The sequence below is a fragment of the Adiantum capillus-veneris genome, chromosome 1 (assembly GCF_014529385.1).
Source record: "Adiantum capillus-veneris isolate H3 chromosome 1, ASM1452938v2, whole genome shotgun sequence".
NCBI classification, from domain to species: domain Eukaryota; kingdom Viridiplantae; phylum Streptophyta; class Polypodiopsida; order Polypodiales; family Pteridaceae; genus Adiantum; species Adiantum capillus-veneris.
In genome coordinates this window covers 12,802,527-12,825,121 of record NC_140931.1, presented here as the reverse complement: position 1 = coordinate 12,825,121, position 22,595 = coordinate 12,802,527, and the positions used below count along the sequence as shown (strand labels likewise).

The following is a 22,595-nucleotide window of genomic DNA, read 5'->3' as shown; positions in this document are numbered from 1 at the left end:
GTGCAAGGCAAAGTAGGCGAAGCTAGGTAACAACCAACTAGCTTCACGATTTGTATCTCAACAGAGAGTGAGACTTCAGTTGAGATCCCATCGTGGTCGCCCAAATGAGAGCACTTGTAGCGCGGATAATGTGTCGTGCTCTCTACAGTGGGTGCTCCTCAGTGCAATGTGTGTGACAATCTCACTTAAACAGATTGAAAAGAAAGGAAACAATAGACAACAACTAAGCTCGCAGTGACACAACAGCAGACTAGAACATATGACTCAACTATCTCAAAGAACTGATACAGACTCTGGCGTGGCAGCACACTCAGCTCCAGCCCAGGACTCACAGATACAATGGGGGTGTTGAGGCTCAGATGTGCTGGGATGGTGAAGACGTGCTGTGTGTATCGACTCCTACTCTAGGATGACGACGTAAAAGATAAACATGACCCAACAGCTACTACTCATATGTCCCACCATAAAGTGCCACCAACGGCTCATAAATGTCAGCCATCTATGTCTCTCTCCAAACTGAGGGTCATCACCTGGCGACGATGTCTACTAGACCACCGACCGTATCCCTGCCACGTGTCACTATCCTTGCCACGTGTCACTGCACAGCCCAGAGAGTCCGTCTAGTGTGAACCAGACCAGAACAAATGTACTAACTGTGTGTCCTTTGAAAGTGACTCTGTAGCCTGCTACAATGCGACGGGGAGTGGCTGAGTTGCACCCCGAGAGAGCAGTGGCCCCAAATCTTGGCGCCCCTTTCGGTATTTCTTTATATTGCTTGAACTCAGTACAATGCCGGTAGTCGCGCTCTGCACCTTCACCCGGAAGAATGCCAGAGATTGAGCTCTTTGCACATAAGTAAAGGCCCTTGGTCAGGATTCAGGCGAGGCATGGAGATTATTCCATGAGCACTCACCACAACCCGCCATCACCTCCACAAAGACATGGGGGGAATATGCCATATCTCTATACACAATATCAGGGCAGCCACCCTTGCCTGACCCCCAGAGACATGTACTTTCTTTAATGTTGAGAGGGTAAGGAAAGCCATTGATAGGATGAAGACAGGGAGAGCACAGGATCGTGATGGTTTGGTAGTAGAGCACTTCATTCATGCCAAAGACATGCTTGAAAAGCCTCTTGCTATGATGTTTAATTGAGCCAGGTATGAAGGTTTTCATGAGACTTGGAGTATGTCCACGATTGTGCCTATCCTCAAGACAGGAGATCCCATGCTTCTTGGGAATTATCGCACTATCATGGTTGGTCACACATTGGCTAGGTTGTATGCATCTATTCTTGAGCAGGAGTTGAGCAGATGACAGAGAGAGAAGGCATACGGGCATTAGGGCAGGCTGGGTTCAGGAGAGGTTTCTCCACTCTTGACCAAATTTTGACACTCAGAGCTATTATTGAGGAGGGTAGATACCATGGTAGGAGGATCTAGTGTAGCTTTGTGGATTTCCACAAAGCTTTTGACACAGTGCCGACTCTCGAGAACCAGACTTATATGCAGACTACAGGACAAGGGTGTGCCCATAGAGCTGATATGGGGCATTTGGGCTTTATATAGGACAGTTGTGGGGCGGGTGCGCACTGCTCAAGGCATGTCTGACATGGTTCATTCCACTATTGAGGTGAAGCAGGGATGTCCTTTATCATTGACTCTTTTTGAGATGTATGTGGATGTGTAGCAGGCTACAGTGTCACTTTCACAGGACAATTAGTACAGTTGGACTTTACAGTTAGTCTTTGATCTGGTCGGTTCACACTAGACGGACTCGTTGGGCAGCGACACGTGGCAGGGATAGGTGGTTTAGTGGACATCGTGGCCAGGTCACCACTGCCACCCAGTGGGGATAGACTTAGGTGTTGTCATTTATGAGCCGTTGGTGGCTCTTTATGGTTGTATATATGAGTAGTAGCATTTTGGTCTGGATTATCTTTCACGTATTCGTCTAGAGTGAGTCTATACACAGAGCACGTCTTCACCATCCCGACACATCTAAGCCTGGACACCCCCATTGTACCTGTGAGTCCTGGGCTGGAGCTGAGTGTACTGCCACTCCAGAGTCTGTATCAGTTCTTTGAGATAGTCGAGTCATATGTTCTGGTCTACTGTTGTGCCATTGTGAGCTCTATTGATGTCATTGTTTTCTTTATTTTCAGTCTGTTTGAGTGAGATTGTCACGCACATTGCACCGAGGACTACCCACTGTAGAGAGCACGGCACATTATCCGCACTACAGGTGCTCTCATTTTGGCGATCACGGTGGGACCTCAAATGAAGTCTCACTCTTTGTTGATATACAAATCGTGAAGCTAATTGGTTGCTACCTAGCTCTGCACACTTGCTTGCACTGTGTAGATAGTATGCTGGTCTGGTCCTCTCTCGCCTTGGTCCAACCAGTCCTCGTCCTCGTCCCGGGTCCTGGTCTAGTCCTCCTCCTCGTCCTGCCAGCTAGGTGGTCTAGTCACTGGTCCTGGACCAGGTGGTCTAGTCCCTATCCTCACTTGTCCTGGTCTAGACCTGTGTTGTTCAGCCCACAGTTAGTCTTTTTGACAAAAGCTTGGTTGGATTGGTGGTCACTGCATGACACACACAAGGTGGTCAGTCGAGCGTCAAAGCGCACTACCTTTGGTATCTAGTAGAAGTCCATTAACCTCATCACCGATACCTCCACATACGACATCCCCCATTCCTTCATCCGGTTCCACATCTTCCAGATCACCTTCTCCAGTAAAGCTCTCTCCTATTCTGCTACAGCAGGCTATTGAGCAACAGGCTCAGCAAGGGGCCATGGAGGCGTTGGCTAGTGTGTTGGCCAAGGTAAACATCAAGTTCCCCACCTTCAAAGGACTCTCTTCAGAAGATGCTGACGACCATGCAAGGAGGTTCGTATCTCTCTGTAGGGGTCGTGGTCTTAACAGAGAAGATGATTATTTGATACTTTTTCTATCCACCTTGGACGGCTTAGCAGACAAATGGTACAGTCAATTTGAAGAGAACCATTTTGCAACTTTGGCAGCCTTAAGACAACAGTTTTGTGCAGTGCAGCTTTTAGGCCAGGTGACTACCAAGAGAAAGTGTTGGATGAGTTGGCCAACATGGTGCTCCAGCCAGAGGAGACTTTTGCAGAGCTTATGACTAAAACCAAGTCTCTGGTTGCCAAGCTTCCCCAGCAACCCAGTGAATTCATGGTTATGAAGTGGGTGGAGAAGGCGCTCCCCAAAACCTCTCAGCAAAACCTCCGAGAGAGCCTCCGACCCGACGCCACTCTGGAGGAATTCATCGCAGCTGCTACTAGGATAGAGGGGGCTAGGAAGCTGTTCAACAACTCCACTCACATAGAGACTCCCTCTGTGTTCTCGGAAGGTAGTCCTGCTGATCCATTGACGTCCGTGCGTAGGGAACTTGAAGCCCTAAAACTACAACGCGCTCTCCAAGAAGAGAAATCAATCTCTCTGAGACAAGAGAAACCATCGCACCTTGAGGCTTTGGATCAATTCAAGAGAGAGCTAGAAGAGCTTCGGTCTCAGCAGGAGACTAAAGCTATGGTATGGTGCAGCTCTTGTCGCTCTCCAGGACATCCTCCACAGGACTGTCCCCTTCGGGCTTCTTGCCACTTCTGTGAAAAATCTGGGCACGAAGATAAGGATTGTTACTATATCAAAGGATTGCGGCAAATACAACAAAGTATAGGTCCTTCTCTCCAACAAGGGCTAGCACCTGCATCCAAGATGGTTTCACCCTATGGCCATCAAAACCCGTTGCCCCCTCTGCAGACAACACCCCCTATACAGCAAGGTATGCACAACAACTTTGCATCCCCCAGCTTTTATCATGCTAGTACTCCCTCAGTTCCCCAAAGCTTCTACACCTCAGCCTCCAGCTCCATGCAGCAACAAGAGCAGTGACCACCTCGTCCCCCGTTTCGTCCGTCTAATCGGCCAATCTTATAATACAGATCCGGTGAATATGGGCATTACCAAAGTAAGTGTCCTTTAACTGAAGGGTTTCCTCCTTGTTTGCAGACATTGTTCGGAGTCTAAGGACCACTCTAGTAAGGATTGTCCCAAGCAAAGGGCATCCTCATCTTCAGGCCCAAATCAAAACCAACAAGAGTTTACATTCTCGAAGATCAATCTAATCACAGTGAACACCACCCCTCAGCCAGCACCTGCTACATATACAGTTCGGCCACAACAAGCGGCAGAGCCTACTGGCGTGCTCACCTGGGCACAAAGAGCAGCCCTGGGTTTAAGCTTGCCAACAGGACCATCTCGTCCATCACTTCCGCACCCTGATCAAAATGTCGAACCCTCAAGTGGTGAAAAGAATAGGCCAATCTCTATGCTTTCAGACATTGATGGAGCCTTCCTGGCAGCAGTGGCTGACTTGCAATAGGTTAAAGTTTCCGAGGAGGCCCAGATTGTAGGAGGTAAAGCCCACATCGGAAGCAATCCTGAAGAACACCTTTCAACAAGTGTCCCTTTATGAGATGCTCCGGCTAGATGCAACCCTTAGAAGTGACACCCTCTCAATAATTCAGTCTCTGTACCCTGGTACAGGGCCTAGTGGTAGGCACCTACCTGTGCAGCCCTTGGAGTCCTACATGATTTCATATCCAGCTGCTCCCCTCACCGACTACAAAAGTCCTCGTCTCACTGTATCTATTCTTGGGCATCAATTCGCAGGCGTCATAGTGGATGGTGGGTCTGGAATCAATCTAATGCCAGAATTTACCATGTCGGCCTTAGGTCTGCAGCCTACCCGCCCTGCTCCATTCATTGTTACATTGGCAGACCAGAGGACAGTCTACCTGTGGGCATAGTAGAGAAGGTGCCTTTGAGGGTACAAGACTTCACATTAAGCTTGGATTTTGTGGTGGTCAGTCTTCCTCAGGTGGAGGGAGGATTTCCTTTGCTGATTGGTGGACCATGGTTGCGGCATACTAAGGCACTTCATGATTTGGGAAACGACGCCATGTGGATAGATACTCCTGGCTCCCAAATGCAACCAATTCGGCTCGAAGGAGGGATGGATCCAGTGGCTCAACACAGCTCATTGTCAGTACAGTCCACCCCGAGCAGCCCATCCCACCTGACGGGTCTGACGAGGATCTGCTACAGTGGTTGGAAGCTACCACATCAATGCCATGCTATGTGGTCTCTATTCAAAACTCATCTGTGCCGCCGGTAACACTCTCTTCCAACTCCTCAGGCGAACAAAAATGTCCAAAGTCCTACACCAGGCAGTAGTCCTACAGCAGACAGTGGACCAGTCGAAGAAGTAAGTGTGTGAGTCCCAAATTCTGATGCTTCAATGACCTGCCGATGGAAGCCCTCGGGCTCGGGGAACCTATAACACATCACCGAAGAGGGAAGAAATCTCCTCTGCGTGAACTCGCCAAAGATCTCCCCCTTCCTCTAGCATCTCCCAAGTCGGAGGCCCCGCCCCTTCAAAAGCACTCTGTTATGTCTGGGTCTGAAGATTTACCCTTGGAGGAGCTTCCACCAGGATGGTTACAAGAAGAGTATGCGGAGTTTCCAATCGATCAAACACTAGCACATGATGTCTCGAAGCTCCAAGAGGCAGCTCACTTCTCATCTTCGGAAGCACTCTCTCCAGCTACACCTCCTGACCCGGTCAAAGAAGTCAACCTTGGAGATCCTGACAACCCTCAGCACGTACTCTTAGCAGCTTGGTTATGGGAGCATCCCGCGTTACTCAATCAGGTAGTCTCTTTTAAAGATGTTTTTCCCTGGTCCTACAAGGATTTGGACGGGATCCCACCAGAATTGGGTGTCCACACTATACCTCTGGTTGAAGGGGCTAAGCCGGTAAAAGGCCGAGCTTACAAGCTCAACCCGAAGTATGCTGAGGCAGTCAAGTCAAAGTTAGAAAAAATGCAAGAGGCAGGGATCATTGTACCTGTGGAGCACTCTGAGTGGTTATCACCCATGGTGATAGCTCCTAAGAAGCAGTCCAATAAAATCCGTGCGCGCGTAGATTACCGCGCTCTGAATAAGGTAACTGTCCCAGATGGTTTCCCCACACCTCACTGAGAGTGTGCTTGAAGATGTAACAGGGCATGTATTGTACAGTTTCATGGATGGATTTAGTGGATACAATCAGTTGGGCATCCATCCAAGTGATCAGCTGAAAACGGCTTTTGTGACTCCTTGGGGTATTTTTATTTACACTAGAATGTCTTTTGGGTTGAAAAACGCTCCACCTTCTTTCAATCGGGCGGTATATCTCATCTTTTGTCCTCTGCTTACGGATCATCTTCGCATCTTCATGGACGATTTTTCGACCTTCTCAGGTGCTCAATGTTCAACCCCAGTGGAAAATCTAGAGGAACATCTCCCTCAACTCTCTGCTATCTTCCTCAGATGCAGAGAGACACGCCTAAAGCTAAATCCTAACAAATGTCATTTTTTGGTCACCGAGGGCACACTAGGCCATGTGGTGTCTGCTAAAGGTTTAGCGCCTGACCCAGAGAAAATCGTGGCGATCTTAAAGTTACCACCTCCCATCAGCCCAAACGGGGTGCAGAGCTTTGTATGCCATACAGGCTATCATCGCCGGTTTATACGCATGTATGCACAGGTGGCTCAACCCCTAACCCGCCTAACCAGTGCTACCGTTCCCTTTCAATGGTCGAATGCAGAGGTTGAAGCTTTTTCATACCTCAAAAAACGCCTCACTGAAGCGCCTTTCCTAGTGGCTCCAAATTGGTATCTCCCTTTTCATGTGCATACTGATGCCAGTCAACTGGTTGTGGGGGCTGTGCTGACTCAGCCTAGAAAGGAGTACAACCTAGATCGCCCTGTTCACTATGCTAGTCGTCTACTCACCAAGGCAGAGCGCAACTATAGCACCACAGAAAGGGAAGGTTTGGCTATTGTGTATGCTCTGCAAAAATTTCGGCATTATTTATTAGGGGTCCACTTCACAGTTATTACTGATCACCATGCCCTACGCTATCTGCTCAACAAAGCCGCAAGTTGCAGGTCGAGTATGGCGATGGCTACTCTTATTTCAAGAATTTGATTTCGAAGTGGTACTCAAGCCCGGCAAACATCATGTCCTTGTCGAGCACCTCTCTCGCATTCACACGGGTGAAGAAGCAACGGGGGTTGCTGACGACTTCCCAAATAGCAGTCTCTTTAAGGTGGATACCACTCTGAAATGGTACGGCGATGTATTGCATCTGATTTCTACTCGCGTGTACCGAGAGAACGCTTCTTCACTATAGAAGAGACGATTGTTGTTGAAGTCTAGGCCATTCACTCTGATTGGGGGCCAGCTATACAAGTCAGGACAGGATGGTGTTCTGAGGCGGTGTGTCTCTCGTCATGAAGTCGAGTATATTTTGGAGGATGCCCACAGTGGTCCCACCGGTGGCCATTACCCTGGTCATAGTACTGCCCAGAAGATTCTCCAGTGTGGCTTATGGTGGCCCTATATTTTTCGAGATGCAATTGCCTATGTAAAAGTATATGATGTATATCAGCGCTGTGGCCCTAAACCAAGCAAGCAGTCAAACCGTTCTCTGTAGGTCTCTATGGCATGGCAGCCCTTTGAGAGATGGAGCATTGATTTTGTAGGTCCAATTACTCCCTCCGTCCAACCCTTCAATCGGAAGTATCTGTTAGTGGCGAGAGATTATGCAACAAAGTGGGCAGAGATACTGGCAACAACGGACTGCACTGGCACTACGGTAGCCAAGTTTCTCTACGAAAATATTTTGTGCAGGTTAGATGTCCCTTGGAAATCACTAGCGATAGGGGTAGTCACTTTGTGAATGAAACAATTTCAACCTTGCTTGCCAACTACAAGATTTTTCACCGAAAATTTTGTTCCTATTACCCTAGAGCAAACGGGCAGGCAGAGAGCACTAATAAGGTTCAGATAGCACTCCTGCGGAAAGCATGTCATCTTCATCCTTCGACTTGAACTCAAGTTATCCACGGCACCCTTTGGGCATATCGAACTTCTTTCAAAGCCACAACCAATGACACCCCATTTCAATTAGCTTTCGGTTTGGAAGCGATAGTACCCTTCGAATTCAACCCAGGATCTCCGCGAGTCGGCAGTCTGCGTGCAAATGGAGATTTGGGGTCGGCATCTGTCTCTCGTCTTTTCCTTCTCGATGAAAGCCGAAGTTTGGCTTCCCTGGCTTTGGAAGCAGAGCAGCTTCGTCGCAAAGCTTGGCATGATCGCCATCTCAGAAAGCCGCAAATAACGCAAGGAGCATTGGTGCTACTTTATCAAACTAAGTATCTGGAAAAAGCAAAGAAGTTGGTCCCAGCATGGCAAGGACCATATAAGGTGATGGAGATTCTACCCCACGGAGTTGTACAATTAGCCACCCTCGAAGGAATTCCGCTGCCTTTAGTCAATGGATCTAGGATCAAATGCTATCATGCTTAAGCTGACAATCAACGGTCTAAAATCAAGTGTTGATCTTCACCGACTCCTGAACCCTTAAATATCTTCTAGATCACTATCTTCTATCTTCGACATCCCTGCTGTTCTTTTTCATCCTATCTCATACACCCTCTCCTTATACAGCTCTATCTCATACACCCTCTGCTTATACAGCTCTCCTTCTGCTGACTCTGTTGAGTTCAATGGGCTTAATTCTAAAATTGGATAAACCATCTCCTTCACTCTCTGTCTTCAATCTGTGTCTGTATCCTATGTAACCCCTCTTCTGTGTGTAGAAATGATTCTAGTATTGGGCTTAACCTACTCGACTCATGCCCTTTTTCAAAGCACAAAATTCTGTTGATCTATAACGAAACTAAGTTCTTTTGCTATGCATAATAGCCGTAGTGTTCTTGAGAAGGGTATTTATAAAAGTACCATGTTCACTAGCAATTTTATTTCGCGTTTTATCTGCCACGGATTCTTTGAGAGGGATAGATGATCTCCGATTACGTTTTCCCTGCTCTTGCCTTGCTAGTCCCTTTCCTGTTTGTATTTCTGATGTCCTCTCTCCCGCATTCTCTTTGCTTCTGATTCTCGGAAATAGCCATGTCACCTTACCCTGACCCTCGCCTTTTCCCTCGCCCTTACCCCTATCTCCTCGCCCTCTCCCTTGCCCTCTCCCCTCACCCCTCGCCCTTGCACTCTCCTCTCAACCCTAGCCCCTCACCCTAAGCCTTAACCCCTCACCCTCGCCCTCGCCCTCGTCCTTACCCCTACCCTAGCCCCTCGCGCTAAGCCTTAACCCCTCTCTTCGCCCTCGCCCTAGTCCTTACCTCTACCCTCGCCCTCGCCTATAGCCCTCCCCCTATCCTCTTGTCCTCGCCCTCCCCCTAGCCCTTACCCCACCCCTCGCCGTCGCCTTCGCCTATAACCCTCCCCCTATCCCCTCGCCCTCGCGTCTAGCCATCCCCTCCCCCTTGCCCTCGCCCTCACTCCTCTCGCCCTCGCCCTCCCCCTATCCCCTCGCCCTCGCCCCTCGCCGCCCTCACCCCCTCGCCCTCGCCATCCCCTCTAACCCTCCCCCTATCCCCTCGCCGTCGCCCTATCCCCTCTAACCCTCCCCTTATCCCTATCCCCTCGCCCTCGCCCTATCCCCTCTAACCCTCCCCCTATCCCCTCGCCCTCGCCATCCCCTCCCCTCGCCCTCGCCCTCGCCCTCGCCCTCGCCCTCGCCCGCTCGCCATCCCCCTCCCCTTATCCCCTCGCCCCTGACCCTCGCCATCCCCTTCCTCTCGCCCTCACCTTTTCCTCTCGCACTCGCCTCACATAAAGCACTCGATCTCGCAATAAAGCACTTGATCTTACAACTTCCTCTTGCACTCGCCCTCACATAAAGCACTCGCCTTCGCAGCTTTCTCTCGCCCTGACCCTCGCATAAAGCTTTGTCGCTTTCTCCACGGTGCTTTAATAAAAAGCCAGCGTAAAAATCAGCTTTGCTTTTAGACACAAGAATAAATAAAACTCGATGCAGGGTATTCTTTGCCAGGTTTTCAGTTTTCCGCCAGGCGTTCCTCCATCGCCAGGTGTGCTCCAGGAGCTCTCTCTCCTTGCTCCTTGCTCCTTCGCCGTGCTCCTCCACCCGATTCTCAGTTGAAGATTCTCGGGCACAGTTTATCAAGATGGTTCGTACTCAGAATAGAGAGCAGCACCTCTAGTCGGAGGAAGAGTCCTCTGCCTCTGGGGATAGCTCTGATAGTAAATCAAACTATACCCCTAGTTCAGAGCAGCTTTCAGAAGAATCTTCAGAGGAAGATTCACCCCAATCAGTCACTGTTGGCAAGGTCACCACTGTCTAGGTGCCTCGCCCTTTTGGTGCCATCTCAAAGGTACCTTTACTAATGATCTATCATTTACAGGCATCGAACCCGTTACTCAAGGATGTGTTCTCTCAGCAGCAAATGACACACTTGGGTCTCCAAAATTTGGCTCAGGCCGATTTGTCCTGCACAATCTCTAGTGCCAAGCTAAGTTCCCTTTTGCTTACTTTTCCAAAGCTAAATGGAACTACACTTACAGTGGAGGATATCGGACAGGCTATGTGAATATTGAATGTGCTGGCACCTTTGCCCGCCACCAAAACCTTCTCGAATCTCTCCCCTGAAGACACTGCAAATGCATGCCAGGAATTGTTGCTGCACTCACATGCAGACTATCATAGGAGTCAGCACAGCTGTATTCAATTTTACAGTATTATTTTTTACTGCGCGTATCGAAAAGAGCAGTAGTTCCATCTTCTCCAAGCTCTCCAGGAATATGCGATGCTTTTTATTGTCTCTACCATTGCCTGTCGTATCCATTTCACCATCTGCTGTTTAAAGCGCTACAGGACAGGGCAAAGCGTTTTCGGACTCAACGTAAGGGGAAAGCGGAAAGGTTCAATTGCTATGCAGCTCCTATTATATATTGGGTAGTGCAAATTATGCAACAAAAGGCAGATGCAACAGTTCTCACCTTGCAAGATGAAGCCAAAGAACAAGAACAAGGCCGTTCCAAAATAGCCAAAGGGAAAGGCACCTTGCGCAAGAGGGCAAAAGTACAAAAAGATTCGACTGAGCAGCTAGCAACACTACCCTTCTCCGAATCACAGGTCAAAATCTCTGACGTCAATACTGCAATACCAAGAGTGCCCATGACTACTTCTGTGTCCACCTCTACTTTCTCACCACCTCTTGTGAGTAGTGTTGCAGGCACCAAAACACAACTTCCAGTTGTGTCGGCAGCACCACGTACTACTCTTAGTGCAAGGGCACCTAGGGATACTGCAGGGGTATCCAGCTCTGGGACACCTACATCAGAACAGCATAGCATATATGCTAATTTTGCGCCTCAAGCCGATAGGCTTTTAGATGCGGACAGAAGAGCCATTTCGACGATTATGGATGCAACCCTCTCATTGCAAGGTACCAACGGTCTGCATTGCGCTGTCTATGATAGTAGCAAAGGGAAGTGCGCAGCCATCTTCAACGAGCGATGGATAGGGACATGTTAATTGCTACGGCTCAAGATCGCATAAAGGTCCTCACTCAATAGGTAGTAGACCTCAAACATATTGACCACACTCAACAAATAGAGTTAAAAGAGGCAAATGATATGGCCGCTGTAGTTCAGGACCTCTCTCCTGTGGTACATACAATGTGTCCCTCATGTGCCAAATACCAAGCTGTAGCCATTTCAAAGACAGCTACAGGTATAGCCCCGGTTTCTACGCAAGTTCCTGCTTGGCAACACAGATACAGTGGGATGTTTCCAAAGCCCATTCAGGGGATTCTCAAACAGCAGAGAAAACAAATCCTACCAATATGGAGTCTAAGCCAGCAGGATCGGCTTCATCACAATTTCATGGACCCGCTATGGCCTCCCCCTCCCAGTCCACATCTTTCCCGTAGCACTTCTACAGCTTCCCTGGATTCCAACCACCTGTTCCACCATCTCAGCCTACTCAGTCTTTTCCTGGGTTTCCACCTACTCACTCTACTCAGTCTGCTGCTGCTCATGGGGTGGCTACTCCATATCCGATGTACCCTCCTCATGGCCACTACCCCTCACCATACACATGGCCTCCATCTCCTTACCCACCTTTCTTCGAGCCTCCTCCTCCTCCTCCATCATCCGACCACCAACAGTAGATTGCCGATCTTTCAGTTCTTCAGTTCCGCTCTCCAGGACGGGCAGCGGTCTTGTGGCGGGCAACCTGTAGTAGGTTACAGTGTCACTTTCACAGGACAGTTAGTACAGTTGGACTTTACAGTTGGTCTTTGGTCTGGTCGGTTCACACTAGACGGACTCGCTGGGCAACGACACGTGGCAGGGATAGGTGGTTTAGTGGACATCGTGGCCAGGTCACCATCGCCACCCAGTGGGGATAGACTTAGGTGTTGTCATTCATGAGCCGTTGGTGGCTCTTTATGGTTGTATATATGAGTAGTAGCGTTTTGGTCAGGATTATCTTTCACGTATTCTTCAAGAGTGAGTCTATACACAGAGCACGTCTTCACCATCCCGGCACATCTGAGCCTGGACACCCCCATTGTACCTGTGAGTCTTGGGCTGGAGCTAAGTGTGCTGCCATGCCAAAGTCTGTATCAGTTCTTTGAGATAGGTCATATGTTCTGGTCTGTTGTTGTGCCTTTGTGAGCTCTGTTGATGTCCATTGTTTCCTTTCTTTTCATTCTGTTTGAGTGAGATTGTCACGCACATTGCACTGAGGACCACCCACTGTAGAGAGCACGACACATTATCCGTGCTACAGGATGAGTTTTCAGACTATGTAGAGCGAGAGAGAGACAGAGGTGCCTAGCTAGCAGGGACATGGATTTCACTGTTGTTATACGCCGATGATATTGCGCTGATTTCAGACTCTCCAGAGGGGCTGCAACGTCATTTGGATACATTGCATGTGTTTGCCTAGGATAGTGAATTGTCAGTGAATCTTGGTAAGACCAAAGGCAATGGTGTTTAACACCACGGCACAATGGATCAGATCAAGTGATCAGCTCCCACCTTTACATATGGTCAAGAGACTGTGGAGTATACAGATGCATATACCTATCTCGGGTTGGTCTTCAGTGGCCTAGTTTTTTCCTTGAGGAGAGCAGACTTGAGATTCACCAGAACTTACGCAGCATTAGGGAGACTGGAGAGGATGTGTTCGTAGTTTCAGTTCCAGGAACCTCGAACAAAGCTCTGGCTCTCTGACACTCTCATTACTTCTGCCATGCTATACGGAGTGGAGATATAGGGACCCTCAGTGGACCATCACAATAGAGTTGGTAGTGTTGATGGATGGAGATGTATGGAGAGGCCTTTGGTTTTTATGATCTCTCAGATGATTAGTGCCAAGGCCTCAGTACCACATCAGATTGTTAGGGCGGAGCTTGCTGCCCCTCCGTTGGTAGTGGAGGCGCTCACTCGAGCAGTCTCCTTTATGCATAGCACCAGGACTCTCCCCAGAGATAGATACACTCGATTAGCCTTGGAATCTTCACGAGAGCTAGCATCACGGGGAGATAGATCATGTTGGTATGCACATTGGAATGGGTGGCTACCGGGGATCTTGTAGAGTCACTCTGCATAGTCATGCCATGAGTGAATGGGGGTGGTAGGGCGAGGCTCTCTAAGTGTATGCCATGTTGTCGCACAATTCATGCTCATAAGTAGATGATACAACTCTAGCTCATGGGCCTCCTCAAACGCTCGCCGTTTTCAGTGAGTTATGGCTCTTATCCGTCGTCTAGCATCTCGCTTTGTGATCTCTAGTGTTGTCTATGCTCCTAGCCTACGGTATAGCTTTGAACAAACTCTATCCAATAAGTGTATATGAGGTTCTGGTTACATTGAAGAGATCAAAGCATCTAGAGATTACTTCAAAGGTGACATACTACATCACACAAGCATCCCGCTTGCATTGGTCATCAATCCACAAAAGAAGGGACGCTTTCGGAAGATAATATAGCTAGACAAGCAACATAGGCAAAACATGGGTATCGCATGATTAGGTGCAACATAGGGCCCAACTAAACTGGAGGAGTACGTATTGTAAGACTAGAGATAGATCCAAGAAAGGGCATCACATAGATACTAGGTCATAGGACAGCAGGGGCATTTAACTTGAGGACCATTTCTCTCTAAAGGGATGCCTCTTGCATGTGGACTTGTTAAGTGCTTTCCATTTTTATCCACTTGTATCATTGTCATTCCCACCAGCAGTGGTTTCGAAGCTGAACACCTTTCTTGTTCTCATAAGAGAAGCAATCACCTTGGCAAGATTAAGCTTTTACAAATTTAACGACAAGGAGAACTTGACTCAACAGGGGAAGGATTTTTGCACAGCATATATTTATAAAGCAGATAATTATTATGAGCATTTTGTAGAAGGAGAAGCATGTTTGAAGATGGTACAATAAGAAGAAGATCTAGAGGAGGAAGGCAACGAAATTGACATTTTCTATCAAGAAGAGTAGGGAACATTCTTGATTTGACCACTTATGGGGGTGTGTGTGCAAGCATGGAAAATTATCGACAAATTGTGGTGTTTTCTATTTTTTTTCAGTTATTTTTTAGTTGTATCATTATTATTCTCATTGGCATGTATGCCTGTCAGTTACAGTGGTATCAGAGCTCAATACGTCCCTTGTTCTCATAAGAAGAGCGATCACCTCAGTAAGATGGAAGCTTTTACAAATTTAATGACAACAAAGGAGAACTTGACTCAACAAGGGGAGGATTTCTATATAAAAGCAAATAATAATAACAAGCATTTTGAAGAAGGAGAAGCATATAAGAGGATGGTACTAGAAGAAGAAGATCTAGAGGAAGAAGGCAGTGGAATTGAAAATTCACCAGGAAGAGTAGAGAACATTCCTCATTTGACCACTTTGGGTTAGGTTTGACCAATGTTGACCATGGGTTGACCAACGTGGAATTGGATGGGGGAGTGTGCAAGGATGGAAAATCATTCACAAATTGTTTTTGTTGTTTTATAAGATCGTTTTTTCTCTAAAAGCGTGAAAAGAAAGCCGTTACAGTTGAGTGTTTCGGAATATTCTGAAAATCTCTAAAGCTGTTGAGAGTTTGGAGACACTACAGATTTCAGTTTTGACCATCTTCTTGATGATTTTCTCAGTTTCAACAACTCCAGCAAAGGTTTTTTCTCAGCGTACATATTGGTTTTCCATATTGGAATAAAGTGATCATGCTTCAATCTGTGGATATCATATGCTCGATCCTTTGGGGAGGGATTGAGTAGTTGACTCAAAACTATGATAGAATGGTGTTTGTTTTATCATAATATCAATAAATAATAAAGAATTGAAAAATATTTTTGCCATCTTAGAGCATGATACATGAAAAGTATGTGTTTTAGGTATACTAGGCAATCGTGTATGGAATAGAGGAAAGGCATGATACGTGAGAGGTATGAGTGCTGGCTTGCTAGGTAATCATATGTGAACAACGTAAAGACTTGAGGATGGTATCATGCAATCACTCTATGTTTTGTGTCTATTTTTTGTTATATCCGTGCCCAAAGATGCACAATTGCAGCACTCTCGCTTCGTCAAAAGTTATTGGTCTACTGATTGGCTTCGTTTGCATGACTGCATGGGGTAGCAACTGTTAACAATGTTGGTTGAGTTTCTGTGTCCACCGGTTTAACCGAGGACGCTTGCACTTCTCTAAGGAGTATGTGACAAGATGTTGACGACGCAGATATGGACTGGACGGGACACACACACATGTGCACCAGAGTTCCCTGCCAAAGATAAATCCCAGCCACCTGCAACTCGCACCACAAAACCTGCTGCACATCATGGCAGAAAAAGCGGGCCTGTACGGAATGATGATACAGCAGGCAGCGTTCATACTAATGCTTGCTTTTTCGCTAGGGTGGCTTCCCAAGCCTGAGTTTTTTCAGAAGATGATTTTTAAGTGCTTTTAAGCACGGTGTAAATGGTGTGTGAGTTTTGAGTTGCTTTTGGGACCAAAGTGCCTGCTGAGATGAGCAATTTAGCAATATCTCTGTTGCTTGTAAACAACTGTGTTTCCACAAGGCTACACAAAATGTGTGTATAAGATTCCAAATCTTGTTTAGTTCTCCATTAAGCAGGTGGCTGATTATTAAACTGGCCCATTGGCAAATTAATAACTAATAGAAGGATTTGTTTTTGCTCTTTTTTTATATTTCGTTTTCTATCAGTCAACATATAAAATAAGCATGGGATTTATTTTTGCAGGAACTATCTTGATGAAGATAAAGAGGAGCTAACAGTGTCAAGTTTCAAGCCTCGTGCAAAAGATCCTTTATCACTGAAGGAGAAATTCATACATACAAAGGTTTGTGATACTTCTCCATTTTCTCTCATATATCTTGACTGTCACAGCTAGATATCTGTAAATTTAACGTTCCGGCAGTTACTATTACTCTTGGGCTATTTCTCCATGTGAGCCACTGTTCAAAACTTCATCACTGAGCGAGAAGTGAAAATCAGTATGATACATAGAGAAGGTCAAGTTGGTAGACATGATAATTGGTATGGTCTTGCGTAGTGAACACTTGGCTTGGAATACTCTTGACTGCTTCTCTTAATTGGATTAAGGTAGCTTCTGCAGAGGTCATACGCAAATGTAGAATTAATTAGACACGGGTGTATAGAGATGGTTGAATTAAGTTGGCTTCTCTTGCTTTCTCAATACTTAACGTTCTTTTGTTATGTGCTCAGTATGCAGAAAAACAGTTTATTCTGAGAAGTAGTGTGCCTCAGCGACTCTTATCGGTTGCTTGTAGAATCTGGAATGCAGTACAAGTCAATAACAAGCAGATAGTCTATGCTCTTCTTTTGTGTTTTGATGCTGATGTCAATACCACTTATGAGCAAGCCATGTCACAAGCTCAAGAGGGCGCACAAAAGCCTGCATCAGAGCCACCAACTGCATTGACATCAGAGAGTGAGAACAGGTATGCTAACTCACTTGATTCAGAACTTGACCTTCTGACCAAGCGTTTTGGAAGCTCTTCTTTGTCGACCAAAACTTTGGACTCCATCATGGATGGTCTGAAAATGGATGGGTGGGTACTTCTACATTTGGCTTGCTATATGGATGATGTCGGCATGGTCGAGCTCTTATTACAATACGGAGCGCAAGTGAATGCTCGAGACAGTCTTGGAAGAACACCGCTACACCTTTGTATACTGTATAGAAAAAACTCGGTTGCAAAGCTCTTACTTACCAGGTATGGTTGTTTGATTTATATTCAGTGTCTGACATACAAGTTCACCTGTTTGCTCACAAATCACGCAATTTGCTTGGGCTCACAGAGGAGCTAGTCCAGCTGCTATTGATGAAGATGGCAAGACACCACTGCAGATTGCTATGGAGCTTGGTGCCGTGACGGATGAGGAGCTTTTTGTGCTTTTGTCCCAAGTAACTAGCTTTTCATGATTCAACAACTGTGCTTTACATCAAGGGGAAGCAAGATGGTTCCCTGAGTTGCGATGATTTTTGGCCGAGTGTTCTCATCGCTTATGCTGTAACATGTCTGTCAGATGCCCCACATTTTGTATACGAGGAACACATCATAAAGAGACAAAATTTTCTGCTGGTTCCTAGAAATGCATATTTTGGCATGCAAGTTAAAAATTATTCTTCCGAAGCTGTGTAAGTAAAGTCAATGTTTCTATGATAAGGAGTTCTAAATTTCCTTACCTGAATTCAGGTTCTGTTCAATGTACGAAAATAGCATCTTGATTATTGATTTGCTTCAGATCAGTTCTAATATTATATTGCTTTGTAATGGAATTTAGTGCTGAATGAATTCGCACCATGCTCGCCCGTTCCATTCCGCTCCATTCATCATGGCACATTGGCTCGTTGTATACACCTGTTCAAAAGTAACTCTTTCCTTAGTGCTCAATTACCGCATGTCACAACAAAGAAAGTGGAATCTAGCCAGATTGTTACTATGGTGTGAGTTGCCAATGAGGCATGTATGGGTTAGTGCCGTCTCCTCTTTTAGAAAAGAAAATACCTTTGGAATTGGAGGCAATGTGGACGGTGTAATGTGTCATTCTTTGAGTGCAAGGCATGCCACTTGATTCCTCACATCCATGCTGATCTCAATATTTTGCTTCTATGTGGCTAAGGCCCAATACATGGGAGGTTTGCATTACCTACAAGACTCTGGAGGCTCACTTATGAGGCCTCTAGAAAGTTGGCTGTATCAGGTGACCAGAGAGTATGGTATGCAAAATAGTTTGCTTCCCCATGTCCAAGGCTTCAGTGGGAGTTGGTATATCGAAGAATTTGACGATGGCACAGCTCTTCAGACCCTGAGAGTTGGTGGATAGTGTAAGCGTAGTGAGCAGAGATGAGGAGGCTCATTGAGTGTGTCAAGCTTCTCTTAGAGGGACGGGGCCATCCTTTTATTTTATCTACCAAAGGGGATGTTAAGAGTGGCCTTTTTTTTTGGGGGGGGGGGAGGATCACCTAATGACACTCGTGATGTGAGCATCCATGTGTCCGTAGGCAAGTGTATGTGGATGTGTGCTATTTGTGGAAGAAGAAGCCCTCTTGCCCGTGTTATGCTAAGAAGGCCTATGCTTGTATGAGCAAGTCATGTGCTTGCCTAGAAAATTTAGTTAAACGTCATTAGCAAGTGAAAGAGCTATGGGCGAACGTTGGAGTGAGGGAGAGAAAGCTCGCTTTATTAGATCTTCTAGAGGTCAAAGTTGGCCCTTGAGATGGAATGTACATGTTTGTATTCTCAAAAAGGACAAAAGTAAAATAAACATGTTGTTTGAGTAAAGTAGATTGATGTGGTGGCGTGTAAACAAGTGTGAGATAATGGATTTAGCTCTTACCCTAGGGGAGTCCAACCATGATATTCAAAAGATGAGCTAGCTTCATCCAGCACCAAACTTGGGGTGTAGTATGACATGCATAGGTGGGGGGTGAAGTGTCCCCGTAGCATAGTAGCAAGGTCTAAGAAAGCCTGCGCTATAAGAGTTGTATATCGACCTTGTATGCTCTCATGTTTTGGGCATCTACATGCACCTCTACATACCCTGCATCTAGTCTGTGAGATGCAAATCCATCCTTTACATCAATTATGTAGCGCAGATAGTGTGTCGTGCTCTCTACAGTGGGTGCTCCTCAGTGCAATGTGCGTGACAATCTCACTCAAAATAGACTGAAACAGGAAATAAAGACAAACAACTGAGCTCACAGAGACACAACAGCCCAATAGACGGACAAATGACTCGACTATCTCAAAGAATTGATACAGACTCTGGCGTGGTAGCACACTCAGCTCCAGCCCTGGACTCTTACATACAATGGGGTGTCGAGGCTCAGATGTGCGGGGAAGGTGAAGATGTGCTCTGTGCATCGACTCACTCAAAACGAGTACATAAAGATCACCTGACCAAGAACGCTACTCCTTGTATATACAACCATAAAGAGCCACCAACTGCTCATAAATGACAACATCTAAGTCTATCCCGACTGAGTGGTGGTGGTGACCTGGCCACGATGTCCACTAGACCACTGTATCCATGCAACGTCACTGCCCAGCGTGACCGTCCAAACCCAACTTTAGACCCAAGACCAACTGTAAAGTCCCAACTGTACTAATTGTGTCCTATGAAAGTGACATTGTAGCCTTGCTATAGGTTGCCCGCCACAAGACCGCTCACCGTCTCGGTGAGAGAGACTGAAAAACTGTGAAAGAAAACCATTATCCCCTGCATATTTACAATGGTGAGCTCCTGAATGAATCTGGCATCCAAGAGATGGAGTGGTGGCCACTGCTGCACCCGAAGTATCAGCCTCTGGAGGTGGAGCCATCAGATCGATGGGAAAACTATGTACTCTATGAGGGGTATCCACAAACCTACTCTCAGTGAAAGGAGCAGCCACCTGCTGCTCGGCAGATGGGAGTACCTGACCTGAAGTGTACTGAGGCCTCTGACTCGCACACCCATGTCTATGTACGCTTGGGTAGCCATCACAGGGAAGTGTCTGGGAGGATGACATGTGCGGTAAGGAGCCAAAGGTGCCAGGTTGCTGAAATCCCTGAGGGTAGTAGTCAAACTGCTGCTATGAAGTTGTACTTCCCCCAAACTGTCGATGATTGTAGTCAGCATATCCCATAGACGGCTGAACTGATCTAGCTGGACGAACATACCCGTACCCCATGGTAGGTTGAGGTTGCTGTTGAAACTGCATGTCCCCTTGGACTAGCATGTCCCGAAATCCTTGCATTTGAGCTCTGAGGTCTTCAATAATCTGTGCCTTTACGTGCAGAGCTTGACGCAAGGCAAAAATTGTAGCATCTCTATCCGCTATGGCACTCTCTGCAACTCGCAAGCAGCCTTCCATGGCCGCATATGTGGCCGAGTGCTTCTGGTGGGTGGTTGCTAATTTCTCTGCACCAAGTTCAATCATTGCTATGGCATTTCTTGACTCCTGTAGGTTTTCTTCAAAGATTTTCAACAACGAAGACGAGTCGCCTCCACTAGAGGAAGCAGTAGTAGCACGTGGAGGTGTAGTAGTAGCAGGGTTACCTGGAGGCACTGCAATGGTCGGGGTGATCGGAGTGACACTGGTAGTAGGCTCAGTAGGTGAGCTGGAGATTGGGGGGGGATGACGAGGCTACTACAGGTGCTGTCGAGAATGGTGTTGTAATATTGGCAGTAGTATAAATGGTAGGAGTGGGAAGAGATACCTGTGGAAGAGAGACCGCCTCAGTAGCAGTAGTGGGCGTACTAAGAACATCGGATCTCACAACGGCCTCTGGCACTGTGAAGATGGGAACGGGGTGAGAAGAAGAACGTCTTGGAGGAACTGTCACCCTAGTCTGACTCTCTGAAAATGGCAGAGGTCGTAGGGTCTCTGCCGTATCTTTGACCACTTTGACTCTTTTCTTTTGTTTCTTCTTTTGATCATCTGTGCCAAGAGATTTCCTTTTTACTTGCAGTGGTACTGTTGTATCCTTATCCACTTCCAAAGGGTTGATACGGATGTTGATCACCCAGGCCAATAGTGACGCGGCAAAACATTGGAAGCTGGATTGAGATGACTGTACTTGTGCTCTAAACCTTTTCGCTCTTGTCTGCAATGATGTAAAGAGGATCTGATGAAACCCACAAGGAATGTTCTTGATTAAGCAGTAAAGACCATCACACAGTGGAAATGTGGTCGGCACTTCTACTTTTCCCTTTGCTCCTTGCGCATCTCGCACCAAAAAGTAATATCTGAAAGCTGCTAAGAGAGCTTTGTGATGCTGCAGCTCAGGATGATCAGGTTCGAACAATGCCTTGCATGCCTTTATGGTATCAACTTTGGAGAGCTTTGAGTAAGAACGGGTACTAGGCTGCAGGGCGGGAAAGTTGGTCATCCCCATTGCATTTCCTAGACGTGCAGCTGTCAAAGTGTGACCTCTGATTTAAAAAAAAAAAAATCAACATCTGATGAACCATGCCGACAGGTATGTCATCTGGGAGGATAGCTTCAGCTAGTGATTTGATACCCAAGTTATCAAGTGAAAATTTAGTGAAAACTTTGTTTTATGTTTTGTTTTTTCAGGCCTAGCAACCTCATGACTGATTAACCATGACTCATGATTTTTCGTTTTCCTTTTGGATCTTTCTCCTGATCACTTGAGCTGTCGTTTGAAGTGCTATCACTATCCACGTCCGAGCTGGACTGTGCCTCTGACGCCGAGACCTTGTAACTTTCGTCGGATGGAGCACTAGAAGACATGTCAGTGACCCCATGGCTTGTATGTTCTGATTCTTCGTCAGTTGCATCAATTTCCTCTCTGTGTGGTTGAGCCTTTTTCCTAGGCAACAATTTTTTACCGCCTGCCATAACAATTTGTTGTCGATTGTACACACTGTAGTAGTGTCTTTTATACAACCCAACAACTTATATCAAACTGACTGAAAGCTTATATCAAACTGACTGTAGCAGAGTGGATTTGTGGGATTCCAAAGATCATACATGGACAATATCCCCAGTGAATACATACATCAGTACATACATCCTTGTGTCTCGCACAATTGCAATTCAATCCCAAAAATTGCAGCTTTGTTAAAGCCTCTTTCTATTTGTTCTGTTCTGCTGCGAGAGAAAATGGTGGATTAACGCCTTTCTCAATTGGGTGCAGACCGGCTGATGTAGCTTTAATAGGTGGAGGCCCAGCCAAAAACAAGGATCTGCGCGAGAAGGGGGGCGAGGACTCGCGAGGTATGGCAGAGGTGCAGGTTCGACAGGGGGCTAATTTGAAGGCTGGAGAGGAAGCGAGTGTCGATAGGGGATGGCGAGTGTTCGAGGACGGGAGGGCAACTTCGATAGGGGAGGGCGAGGGCGAGGGCTCGATAGGTGGGGATGAGGGCGAGGGCTCGATATGGAGGGCGAGGGCGAGGGCTGGAGAGGGGAGGGCGAGGGGTTGATAGGGAGGGGCGAGGGCGAGGTCTGGAGAGGGGACGATGGCGAGGGCTGAAGAGGGGGGTGGTCTAGGGGTTGATAGGGGGGAAAAGGGCGAGGGAAATTAGTGGCTCGGGTGAGGTGTAGAGAGGGGAAAGGGTGAGGGGAATTA

At 47.0% G+C, this 22,595-nt stretch overlaps 1 protein-coding gene across 1 annotated transcript in view; it reads left to right on the top strand.

Annotated features, from left to right (window-relative positions):
- Positions 1-17,776, top strand: part of LOC147464339 (ADP-ribosylation factor GTPase-activating protein AGD2-like) — a 36,199-nt gene extending 18,423 nt beyond the window's left edge. The window contains exons 2-4 of the mRNA XM_086514253.1: positions 16,231-16,330; positions 16,717-17,228; positions 17,314-17,776. Coding sequence (XP_086370379.1) covers positions 16,231-16,330; positions 16,717-17,228; positions 17,314-17,437 — 736 coding nt within the window. The 3' untranslated portion in view covers positions 17,438-17,776. The remainder of the gene's footprint in view (positions 1-16,230; positions 16,331-16,716; positions 17,229-17,313) is intronic.
- The last annotated feature ends 4,819 nt before the right edge of the window (positions 17,777-22,595 follow it).